A 12524-nucleotide genomic window follows, 5' to 3' on the forward strand; every position below is an offset into this window, starting at 1 on the left:
CGTATTAAGGTTTGGAAGGAGCTTTCCTCAAAAGGCTCATCTGATCCTCACGACAGCTTTGGTTGGTAGATGCTCTTATTATCCCCATCTTACTGATGGGCAAACTGAGGTAAACAGAAGTAAAGTGACTTGCCCTGCTTGGCACACTTGGTAAATGTCTGGGATGGAATTTGAATTCAAGTCATCCTGACTCCAGGCTCAGTGCTCTACACTCTGTGCCCCCTGAATGTTCAATGATTCAACCAAAATGCATTTTAGATAGCTGTACAAATTGATGTATTCCTTGACTGGCACTGCCACCTGCTGGCATCGTGGGCACCACCGTCTTCCCAGTCCCCCAGGTTCCACCCCTGAGCTTTCCCTTGGTCACTTCCCTTTTGTTCACTCCATAGGCCCCTTCATCCTCATGCTAGGCCAGGTCCTAGCCAGCGGATTTGCTCACAGCGTCTCCCCTCTTACCTGGACAATTGCCATAATAATTACTAATGACAATAGATGATAAATATTTACAAATATCTCCTGTGAGCTTCACAACACTTGGGAAGCCGCTATCTAGTCCTTGTCTTGTCATTTTCCAAATGGGGAAGCTTAGAGAGGGGATTAGAACCCAGGGCTCACTGGCTTCCAAGTCCAAACAATTCTTTCCTTGTCCCCTCCTCAGGACCTTTCTCACTCTGGGCTGCTCCCTTAAGTCCACACTAGAATCGCTGAATCTCAGTCAGTCAGTCAAGGAGCATTTATAATAACAATAATATCATTATTATTCTACTAAGCATTTATCTAGTGGGGGGAGGGGAGAAGCATTTAGGTAGCACCTACTTCGTGCTGGGCCCTGGGCTAAGCACTTTACAGATCTTATTTAATCGTCACAACAGCCCTGGGAGGCAGGTACTTCCTGGCCCCCATGACCCCACCCTCCCCCCCAGTCTTGAAGAGGCCCGGAGAGGTGGGGGTGGGAGGAGGGAAGGTGAGGAAGAAGAGACAGAGAGGTGGAATGCTGAACAGTCTGGAGGCCAATGTCCCTGGAGTGGGTGGGGTGGAGCAAGGTCTAAGAAGACTAGAAAGGTAGGAAGGTTTTAAAAAACCAAATTTTGAGGCAACCAGGGAGTGCAGCCTCAGAGTTCATTAGCTGTGTGACCTTGGGCAAGTCATTTCACCTCTGTCTGCCTTAATTTCTACATCTATATGTAGTAAGTGCCATATAAATGTTAACCATTATTATATTGGGATAAACCTCTCTTCCATAGCTTTCCTGGAGAGCAGCCATCCCACTTTCCCACTTGTGTCTTATCATCTCATGCTTCTCCTGTGGCTGACTTCCTCCTAGGGTCCTCCCCCAACCTTCAGTAGCCCCTGCTCGTCTTCATGACTCTAGGGAAATTTACTGCTGCATTCCGTGGCTTGTGTGCCCCCAGCTCAGTCCAGTGTCTGCGGGCCATAATGCCCCCTTAATAAAAGTCCTGTCATCTTGCCTCACCTCAGCACCTGGCACTGAGCCTAGAACGCCAAGAGGTTGAATTGGCATTCACATGGGAAGGGGGTGGGGAGGAAGGGCCCCTTGAAGGTTTGCCAAGTGATTTACAAACATTTATTATATCCTTTGATCCTCACAACCACCCTAGGAGGTAAATAATGCTATTATTATAGGTGAGGAAACTAGGCAAATGGTATCTGAGGCAGGATTCGACCTGGAATCTTCCTGACCCCAGAATCAGCAGTTGGGACATTGTGTCTGTCCCCTAGCTGCCATATACCCCATGGCCAACCCTGTGCCAAGCTCTGGGGATGCAAAGAAGGGCAGAAGACAGTTCCTGCTTGAAGAGATGCCAATCTACTGGGGAAACGAACCAGGATAAACTGAAGACAACCCCCAGAGGGAAGGTACTAGAATTAAGGTAGCTGTGAGCTGGGACCTGAAGGAAGCCAGGAGGCAGAGATGAGGGGGAGAGCCTTCCAGAAGCTGGGTGAGGGGAAGAATGGCTGTTGGCCAGCCCCAGAGGCCAGAGACTCTGAGAAGGTGTCCTCAGGCTTCTCCAGGCTGCTCTTGGGACCAGTGATGTAGAGAGGGGTCACAACTCTTGGAATTGTGGGTCTAGGGTCAGCAGAAGTGAGCTCACCTGAGTGAGACAGAGAAAGTAAGAGATGTGTGTGTGTGTCCCTGGAGGTGGGGGCCATGACTGCCAGGACTCCATTTGACCTTGGGGGGACTTGCACACTCCACCCCCTTTCCTAAGCCTCCTTTGTGAGAGGCTGCCAGGGCCTCTCTTCTTACTTAGCATTACAGAAACTGAGGGCCCTGCCTGGTTGTTGAATTGGGCTAAAACTTGGCCTCGACCTTTTTCTATGACTTTGGCCCCATGTGACCTGACAGGGTCCTTTCCCTTGATTCTTCCTCCTTCCTCATCTCCAAAGCCATCTCCTCCTCCCCAGGCCTTCTTCTCCCCACCTCGAGTTCCATCCTCCCCAGCAGGGTTATTTGCATTCAGGTGCTCCCTTCACTTCCCCCTGTTGGTAAAATCTTGAGCCACTGGTGGGTGACCCACCCAGCAGGCTCTTAGCTTTTGTGGACTTGAATTGGAATGGTGTTTGAAAGGGGCTTGTGCCTAGAAGGAGCCCCAGGCTTATGGGGGCAGGTCCCTTCCCTGTGGGAGCCTCAGTTTTTCAGTGTGTAGAAGGCCTTTCTGCACTTTCTTGGATTTTAGTGATTGGAGGATAGTAATGTGATACAGAGAGTACCTGCTGGGGAGGGCACACACCTGGGCATCCTCAGAACAATGACTCCCTTCCCCCTCCCCCTCTTCATGGCCCAGGGGAGCCTGGGAAGGCCTGGCTCAGCTGGAGTAGGCTCCCAGGGTCCTGCCAGGTGCTTTTCCTCTTACCTGAATGTCCCGTGGGCTGGGTGGAGGCCCACAGGGATTAAGGACCCCCCACTCCTTCCCCAGAGCTTCCGAAGCCTGAGCAGGTCCAGGGAGGGGCTCTGAGGTCATCTGCTGCCACTCCTTTCTAGGGAGTAAGCTGGGCCCCAGGAGCGGAAGGGGCCTCCCCGATGGAGAGACCCCCAGGGAGAGTCAGAGTCCACCTACTACCGTTAAGTACAATCAGGATTTTGGTGGTGGTGGTGGTTTGTCCTTGCCTGTATCTTTGGTTAATCTACTTTAAGGCCATCCTATGCCTATAGGCTCCCCCCCAACCCCCTCCACCTGTACCCCCCCCCCCCCCCCCCCCCCCCCCCGCTCCCTTTTTATCACAGTTTCTCTGGTTTTGGAATTTTGTTTAATTTATTAATTCCATTTTCTTGCTTCTTTTAATTCTCCTTTTCCCCTCATGGTCAAGAAAAATCCCTCTTCTCCCTTCAATTTGTTCATTTTCCCCAATTTCCCCCCGCCCTTTTTTTTTTCTAAAAAAGGATATCCTTTCCTCATTCTCTTCATTCTTTTTCTTCCTTTCTTGTCTATTCGAGACTTTTATTCTTTGAGGCAGGGTTCTTACATGCATTTATTCTTTGCTCTCTGTATTCTCCATGGAATTAAATCTTTTAAGAAACCTATTGTGAACTTCCCTTTGCTTAGTAATTTACAAATATTCTCTTAGTTAATCCTCACAACAACCCTGATACATGCTATTATGATCTCCGTTTTACATATGGGGAAATCGAGGCAGACAGGTGAAGCAACTTGCTGGGGATCACACAACTGGTATGTGTCTGGGGCTAGATTTGAACTCGAGGCTTCCCAACTGCAGGGCCAGCACTCTATCCACTTGGAATAGAGGTAGTGTCCCATGTTAGAAATGTTCCTTGTCTCTCATCGGGCAGTTCCCCTTCCTATTATCCTTTCCTCCATTTGCCAGGTGTCCTTGTGCTCCTGCCCTTCTGGGCCATCCCCCCATCCCCCTTTTTCTGAATGAATTCCCTCCCACCAGCTGCCTGAGATTTCCTCCTCCCCTTTCTCCAGCTTGCCTGTGGTCCTGTAAGACCTCGGGAGCCATTTTCATCACTGACTGGACAGGGCAGGTTCTGCCTTCCCCCCTCTCTTCTTCCTTCCCAGCCTTGCACCCACCATCCATCCCGCAGTGGAGTGTAGTAGAGTGGGGGCGGAGTCTTGTGAGTCATTTGGTTCCCAGTGGCAGAGGCCTCTTCCTGCTGATCCATTCTTCCATTTAAACTCTCCTTTCAGCCTTGTCTCTTTGGGGACTTTTAGAAAGAAACCTCTTAATGGCACCTCGGGTTGTTATTTTTCTGTTTGTTTTTTCATGGAATAATGTATTTTGCAATTTATGGTTCCTTGGTTGCTGTTTTTGTTAAACCAAGTTGACAAGCATTTATTATGCACCTACTATGTGCATATGTACTATGCACAGGCTTCAAACCATTGGGTAAGTTAGGAGGGCTATCCCAAGCATGTGAAAACCACCCTAGGTGGAATGGGCGGATGGGAACAATTTGTTTCAAAGGCAGTGAAAGCTGAAGCAAGCCCTCTGGAGCACTTAGAGATTGGACAGACATCTGAGACACCAAGATCCATCTCGGGCCATTAACAGTCAGTCAGGCTTTTGTCTTGCCACTGGACTTTGATGACTCTGGAAGAGAGAATGAGGCTCGTGGCTTTGTTTGTCCACTTAAATCCATATCATGAGCAAGTGGTGACATCACCCCAGGATGTTTTCTTTGAAAACAGAAGTCCAACCACCACCACCACCACCTACTATGTGCCAGGAACTGTATTAAGTGCTAGAGATACAAAGAAAGGTAAAAACAAACCAAATCCAAACAACCCTTCCTCTCAACATGCAAACAATGTGTATAAACATGGACTGGATCAACCATTTTATTTTTGACGTTATGGTGTCCAGGTTTTCCAACTTGTCATGTTCCTCTGGGAGTGAGTCCTTTATCCTTGATTCATCTCTCTTGTCCTGTCTTTATGAAGGACAAATTTTGCTTTTCTGGAGCTCCTGCATTTTTTTTTTAAGAGAATTGTTTTTTTCCCTGTTCTCTCAGGTTGTCCTTTAGTTCTGTGAATTTCTATCCATAATCAAGTTGTTCTCTCTTGGTTTCTTTGGAGACATTTACCACCATAGATACAAGGTTTTCTTTTCTGCCAATTATTTCTATTCTGAGGTCCACAAATTCTGCTTCCATAATTCTTATTTCTTAACCCATTCAGAAATAGCATGCTGTGGTCCCACACTTTCTTGAAAATTCCCAGAGTCCTCTGCCTTATCAGGTGCTGATTAATTTTCCTTTATCTTTCAATGTTTATAGATGTCTGGATAACTTGGTTCACCTGTTTGCTCACCTGTTAAAAATGAGATGGGGAAGGAAGTTGTAAACTCCTCCAGTATTTCTGCCAAGAAAACTCCAAATTGACCTTGCCCAGGGTCACCCAGCTAGTGTGGGTCTGAGGCCAGATTTGAACTCAGGAAGGTGAGTCTTCCTGACTCGGTGACAGAGCTAGACAAAAAAAGAGAGAGACTGGAGTAAGCTTCTCTGCTATTTATTTTCAGTCAGTTTATAACAACTAGGATTGGCTAGCACAGTAAAACATTACACAAAGCTTTCCAAAGAGCTGCACACATCTTACCTCATTTGATCCTTGAAATAATCCTGGAAGGCAGGTGCTATCATCCTCATCACCCCTGTTTTTTAGATGGGGAAAATCTTTTTAAAGATGGGGGGGACGGAGAAAGGAGTTTGATGACTGCTCAAAGCACACAGGAAGGAAGTGCCTGAGGTGAGATTGGAACTTGGGTCTTCTGGCTCCCAGTCCAGCACTGTGCCACCCACCTCCCTACTACTTGTATGGCCTTTAGCAAGTCACTTGTCCTCTCTGGGCCTCAGTTCCCTCCTCTGTAAAATAAGGAGGCTTGGATTTAATGGGCCCCATGTTTTCTTCCAGTTCTAGAACTCTGATTCTAAGCTTTATTAGAGTCTTTTCTCTCTACTTTGTGTATATGTTGTATCCTCAAGGGAAGGGATGCTTTTGGTTTGTATCTGGATGGCTTAGCATGGTGGTTGGCACATAGTAATTGCTTAATATCCAATTTATAATTGACTGTGCATACTTCTTTACAAAGCTCCTTTTGTCTTCCCACCCTTGCCCTCTCCATAAAAGGTAAGTTACAACTGGGACATGAATGCATTATTGGTGGAGTTGTAAACTGATCCAACCATTCTGGAGAGCAATTTGGAACTATGCCCAAAGGGCTGCATAAATGTGCACACCCTTTGATACAGTAACATCACTGCTAGGTCTGTGTCCCACAGAGAGCATCAAGTAAGAAGGACCAATTTGTGCAAAAAATATTTGTAGCAGCTCTTTGTGTTGGTTAAGAATTGGAAATTGAAGGGATGTCCATCCATTGGGGAATGGCTGAGCAAGGTGTGGTATATGATTGTGCTGTAAGAAACGACAAGCAGGGGGAATTCAGAAAAACCTGGAAAGACATGAACTGATAAGCGAAGTAAACCGAACCAGGGCAGTGTTGTTGTACCCAGTAACATTGTGGGATGAAGCATGAATGACTTGGCTGTTCTCAGCGACACAAGGGCCCAAGACAATCCCAAAGGACCGATGATGAAACACACCTTCTCCAGAGAAAACGTTGACATGGATTGAATACGGATTTCTGAAGCATGCTGGGCTTTCCTTTTTCCTTTTCAAGTCTTGAACACAAAGAGCAATATGGAAATGTTTTACATAATTGCACATGTACAACCCTATATCTGACTGATAGTGTTTTGGGGAGAGGAGAGCAGACGGGATAGAATTTGGAACTCAAAACTTTAAAAAAGTTAAAAAAAAAAAATTAAAAAATAAGTCAGTTCCCTGTTAGCAGCCTGACCCAAACAAAGGAGGCTCAGTGTTCTGGCACAATGGTTTGAGGAGGAAGAGGTGGAATGCCTGCATTCCAGGCAGGGGGGACGGCCAGGGCAAAGGCAGGGAGGCAAGAGAGAGGGGCTGGTTTGGGGTGACCTGTGTGGACACCTGGGTTGGCTCTCGGGCTCTGCTCCTAGACCTCAATTTCCTCCCCATTCCCCGCTATCCTATGCCTCTGGGCCAAAGCCCTCATCAGAATACCCAGCATCAGGACTTCAGGAGGTTCCTCTTCCTCTGCCCCTCCTCCGCCTGGCTGAGCCTAGGCCCCGCCCATTCCCACAGCAGCCTGATGCGCATGCGCTGCAGGTCTACCCCACCCCCTCTGCGCTCCACTCCGCTGGGCTGCCATCTTGGACTCCTTCGACGACAACAAAGGTTTTGGCGTCGGGTGAGCTCAGCCCCGTTGGAGGTGAGGGGCGCGGCCGGTGGGGACCCCAGTTCCCACAGAGTGCTGCAGGTCGGCCCCGTGCTTCCGTTTCCCCAGCTGGGTTGGGACCGTTCCCCTTTGGGCCCCCTATGTTCTGATGACCAGCAGCCCTGAGCATTTTTAAAATGGAGGCCAGCCCCTCCACTCCCCTTGCCCCTGATCTTTTACCTTTGTTTCCCCCTCCCCCCAGAGCCATCATTTTGCGCCGTCTGTTTGAGCCTTGTGGGGGTGGGGCAAAGCTGGAGCAGGCCCCTCCCCTGCGGAAGCCCAAGTGGGGAGGGGCTGTCACTGCCCCCCTCAGGTTCAGGGCAGGCCTGGGGCTGCCCTCTCCCCTGAAGCCTCGGCCGGGTCTAGGGGCACCCCCAATGCCACATGCCCCTGGCTGTGGGGTTCGAGGTTAGCCCCTTCCCCCCTTCGGTCATGACTGGGTGCCTGGAGCCTCTTGGGCTGCCTGAGTAGGTTTAATGTGGGGGGGGGGGTCTGTTAAAACTGGGGTTCCGTTTGTGTTTGTGGCTCAGAGCGGTTTGCTGTGGTTTACTGGTTAGGGGAACGAGAGTCTCGAGCTGGCACTCTGCTGCCAAGAGTAGATGGCAGCTTGCGTGGCCCGCGGGGCTGGGACAGCCTTGGAGGGGTTCGTCCTCTCCGTCTGAGATACTGTATCCCAAGTATCGCTAACCGCAGTTAATTAGAGCGGAGGTGACAGGAACCAACAGGAACGATTGTCTGGGATGGTGAATATCGGGTGAAATTGACTTAAAGGCACGTGTTAAATTGGACGCGGTGCTTCCAGCCTTGCCCTTCTGTGCGTTTGTAAATGTGTCATTGACGCTCCTTTCTCGATGTTACTGTTACTGCCAGCCAACTTCATCGCTCTCCTCCCACTCCCCCCCCTCCCCCAGCCTTCTCTTAGTCCAGCAGAACACATCCACACGCTGTCTAAACATACGTATCTTGTTCTTTATCTCAGGTCCATCATTGTTCTGTGAAGAGATAGGAAATGGGATTCATAACCAACTTTCTGGATTCATAGTTGATTTGAGCATTAACCTTTCTAAGTCTTTCAGTGCTGGCGTAGTCATGGTTTAAATTGTTCCGGTTATTTTGACTTTACCCCAAATCGGTTCATATGAGCCTTCCTAGGTTTCTTGGACGACACCCTCTTTGTCATTTCTTACTTCTCGGTAACACTTCATTATTTGTATTAGCCATCATTTATCCAGTCTGTCCCAGTGGATGGGCCTCTACTTGATTTCCATTTATTTGCTCCAGTAAGAAATGCTGCTAAAGATATTTTGTACACAAGGGTCCCTTTCCTCTCTGATTTCCGAAGGGGGTATATATCTAGGTATCAGTGAATCAAAAGAATCATTACAGGTTAGTGACCTTTTGGAGTATAATTCCAAATTGCTTTCCAGAACCGTTGGACTAATTCACATCCCTATCAAATGTGCATTAATTGTGCTTGACCTCCCACAACCACTCCCACAATTTCCTTTGCCTTTTTTATTTATCTTTGCCAACCTCATGAATGTGAAGTGGAAGCTTTCATTTTGCATTTAGTGATCAGAGCATTTTTTTTATGTCACTGTTGATAGCTTGAATTTCTTTTTTTTAAAAATTTATTCTGAATTTAAACACATAGCAGGACAGTAAAAATATATGTACATATATATTATATATTTCCACATGTTACTTAAAAAAAAACCCGCTTAAGCTTCCTTTTGAATGTCTGTTTTTTGTTGATTTTTTAAATTAGTTTTTCCCAATAAAAATCCACTTGTCTTTACCTGCCTCCCTCCCACTCACTTTGATAAAGAAAGAAAAACACAATCTGTTATAAATGCATAGTGAAGCAAAACAGTTTCATCCGTTGGTCATGTCCAAAGGTGTCTCGGTGTGCGTTCTCAGTTCAAATCTCACTGTCTGGAGGTCGCTAACATGTTCAATCATGAGCCCTCTGGAGTCATGGCTGTTCATTCCTTTGATGAAAATTCTCAAGTCTTTCAAAGGCATTACAGTAATGTCATAGACATTGTTCTGGTTCTGCTTACTTTGCTCATTCGTTCATACACGTCTTCCTGGGTTTCTCTGAGATTACCCTCTTCGTCATGTCTTACAGTGCAGCAGTATTTGATTATGTTCTACTTCCATAATAATGTACTCAGCCATTCCCCAGTCGGCAAAATTCTGTTTACAGTTCTTGGACGTTACATAGAGAGCTGCTATAAGTGTTTTTCTACATATGGGTCTCACTCCTTTCTTTGAAGGGCAGACCTAACATTGGCATCACTGGCTGATGGGCACGCACAGTGTATCAGCTTTTTTGGGTGTAGTTACAAACTGCTCGTTTAGATTTCTTATACAGCTAATTTGTACTTCAGTGCCATCACCTTTCTCTCAGGTAGTGGGCAGTACATTTCATCCTTGGCCCTCTTGGGTCGTGGTTGGTCACTGCAATAATTAGAGATCAAAGTTGTTTTCCTTTTCAATTTTGGAGTCATGATATGGATTGTTCTCTTGATTTTGCTCACTTAACTCCACATAGTTCAAACAGGTTTTCTTGATTGATCTCCTATATCATTTTTTACATCATAATAATATTCTGTTACATTCATGTGCTATAATATTTCAGACATTTTCCAGTTGATGGCATCCCTTTAGATCCTAGTTCTGATTTCTGTTCATGTTCTTTGACCTTTTTGTCTACCGAGGAATGACTTCTGTTCTCATATATGCTATTTGTATCAGTTGCCAGTATATCACGAATATCTGATATTTTTCAGCAGAAATTGCTGCAAAGATTTTTTTTCGCAGTTAACTGCTTCCCCTCTAACAGTATTCATTTTGTTTATGTATACACTTTTCAGTGTTATGTAATAAAAACTATCTCTCCAGTGATAGATGATCTCTCTCTCTTGTTTACTGAAGAGCTCCTTCCTAGTTGTCGTTGTAAGGTCTCCTCTGCTCCTTTGTTTATGACGTTACATTGTTATCTAGGTCTTGCATCCATTTGGAGCTTGTCGTGGCATACGGTGCCATTGCCAGTCTGAACCTGTTTTCTGCCAAACTCCCAGAAGTCTTTGTCCATTAGTAAGCTTTTATGCTAGAAACTGGAGTCTTTGGTTTATCAAACACTGTACCAACTGTGTACCACTGTTCAGCTTACCAGTTTTTCAGTCACTACCAAATAGTCACTATTTTGGAGGCTAGCTTGAGATCTGGCACTGCACTGTTGTCCTTAAACTTCATCACTTCTTGTTCCTCTAGGTGAATTGTTATTTCCTTGTCCTACAAAGTCACTTTTTGGTGGTATTATTGGTATGGCCTTGATTCTGTAAACTAGTTTGGGTTGTCATTTTTATTATATTGGCAGCCAAGGGCAATTTAACAAAGATGTTCTCGAGCTCTGAGGCTCTCTTCCATTTGCAGTCAAGGTTAGCAAGGCATTTGGAGACAGCTGCCCAAGAGAAAATTGGTTTTGGGCTCCTTAGACTCTTACCCCAGAGTACTTTTATCATCCCATTTTCCTGGCATGCAAGTTCTACTGTGAAGAAGGAAAAGAATCATCTGAAAATATGTAGTGAAGTGATGTGATAAGGAAAAAAATAGATGATGGACATAAAAGTAGCCAGAGTTTATGTAGTGCCTGAAAGTTTGTGGAGCCCTTTGTCATGTGTTATCTCATTTGATCCTCACCATAACTCTGTGAGGTATTATATTGTCATTTTACAAATGAGCAAATGGAGACTGAGAGGTCAGATGACTTACCTAGGGTCACATAGCTATTAAATTTAGTCTGAGGTGAGATCTGAACAACACAAGTCTTCCTATTCCTATCCACTGTTCTCCCCAGTGACAGCTGCTGCAGTAACTTATTGAAAACAACCCATTTTACCCCAGAGGGAAGCATTGAGCATTCTTACCACTTCCCTAGCATAGTTGCTGAGAGAGATGAATGGACATACGACTATGAAGATTTCCATGTAGGTTTTGTGGGGGGCTGGAGGGAGGTAGGAAGGGGAAGGGTGGAAGAAACTTGTTGCTAATGATTTTCTTCCCCTTAGTGTCCATTATAAAAACACTCTTTTCCTTGATTCTTTTGGCATTCTCCCCTTTAACTGTTTTTGATATCTTTTTAACATCCTTCCTTGGTTTTTCACCTCTTAATCAAGGTTCAGAGCTCCAAACTGAACATATGATGGTAAAAGAAGGCACAACCAAGCTCCTCACAAGGGATTCCAACTTTAAGAAAATCTGTTCCCTGAGTTTATAAAACATATAAAATAGAAGTTACTAGTAGCATGGAGTATGAGGGTGCCTGTTTCTACCCATTGAAAAGCCTAAAAATGTACTTATATTTTAGGTTGATTGGAAATTTAAGGAAAAGGTTATTTCAAACATTTCTTGCTTTACAAAAAGGATTTTATTGTAGTGTTTCTTATATAAGCCTTTCTTTAGTACATTTGAGTTTTGATTTTCAGTTCTCCAGTATGGACAGAAGGGTGTGGAGGAAAGAGCACAGGACTTTTTCAAGTTTTAGTGACTACTAGAAAAGTCACTTAACTTATCACCTTGAGTTTTCTTCATTTGGAAAAATGGGAAATAATACTTATGTGGTAAGGCTGTTGTGTGGATGTAGAGGAAGTAGTTTGTGAACTATAGAATGCTAAGAAAATACTGCTGCTGCCCTTCCTTCTCTTTTACTCTACCTACTACAAAGGGGCCGTTCCCTGATGACATCTTAAAGAGGCCCATTCACTGAATGGGCACTACCTTCCTCTAACTGAGTACCTAAGGGGCCAAGGTCTCCCAGTGCATCCTGGGCCATCTCCAGTCATCCTGATGAATATCTGGTCATTGGATTCAGATGGCCCAGGAGGGGAAAGTGAGAGGCCGGTACCTGCACAGCCCTCCCTCACTCAAAAAGAAAAACAAAAAAAACAGTCAAGTGCAAGTCATGTCATCATTTCTCTGATGGCATGGTCTTCTTCAAAAACAAAGGACAGACACAACAAAAGGACTGAGAGTTGGGCTTGTTGGGTTGTTTGCATGAATTTAAATTGATCTTTACAAATATACATTTGAAAAGTTTATTTTGACTTGTCAGTTAATTGTATAATATAATGGATGACCACTCTCAATTTTAAGGATTTTCTCATTTAACTCTTTAAATACTTGTACTGATGCTTTACCTCAAATACCATGAGTGAATTTAAAAA

At 45.4% G+C, this 12524-nt stretch overlaps 1 protein-coding gene across 4 annotated transcripts in view; it reads left to right on the plus strand.

The window, feature by feature from the left end:
- Window positions 1–1681: 1681 nt before the first annotated feature.
- The window catches only part of TDRD15 (tudor domain containing 15), a 38752-nt gene continuing 27909 nt past the window's right edge, over window positions 1682–12524 (plus strand). Inside the window, exon 1 of one of the 4 annotated variants that reach the window (XM_072650002.1) lies at window positions 1682–1881. In XM_072650002.1, coding sequence (XP_072506103.1) covers window positions 1786–1881 — 96 coding nt within the window. In that variant the 5' untranslated portion in view covers window positions 1682–1785. Of the gene's footprint in view, window positions 1882–2870; window positions 3088–5587; window positions 7288–12524 lie in introns of those variants that run through there. The other 3 variants (XM_072650033.1, XM_072649991.1, XM_072650092.1) reach the window with 3 other exon arrangements.

The sequence above is a fragment of the Notamacropus eugenii genome, chromosome 1, assembly GCF_028372415.1.
Source record: "Notamacropus eugenii isolate mMacEug1 chromosome 1, mMacEug1.pri_v2, whole genome shotgun sequence".
Lineage (NCBI taxonomy): Eukaryota > Metazoa > Chordata > Mammalia > Diprotodontia > Macropodidae > Notamacropus > Notamacropus eugenii.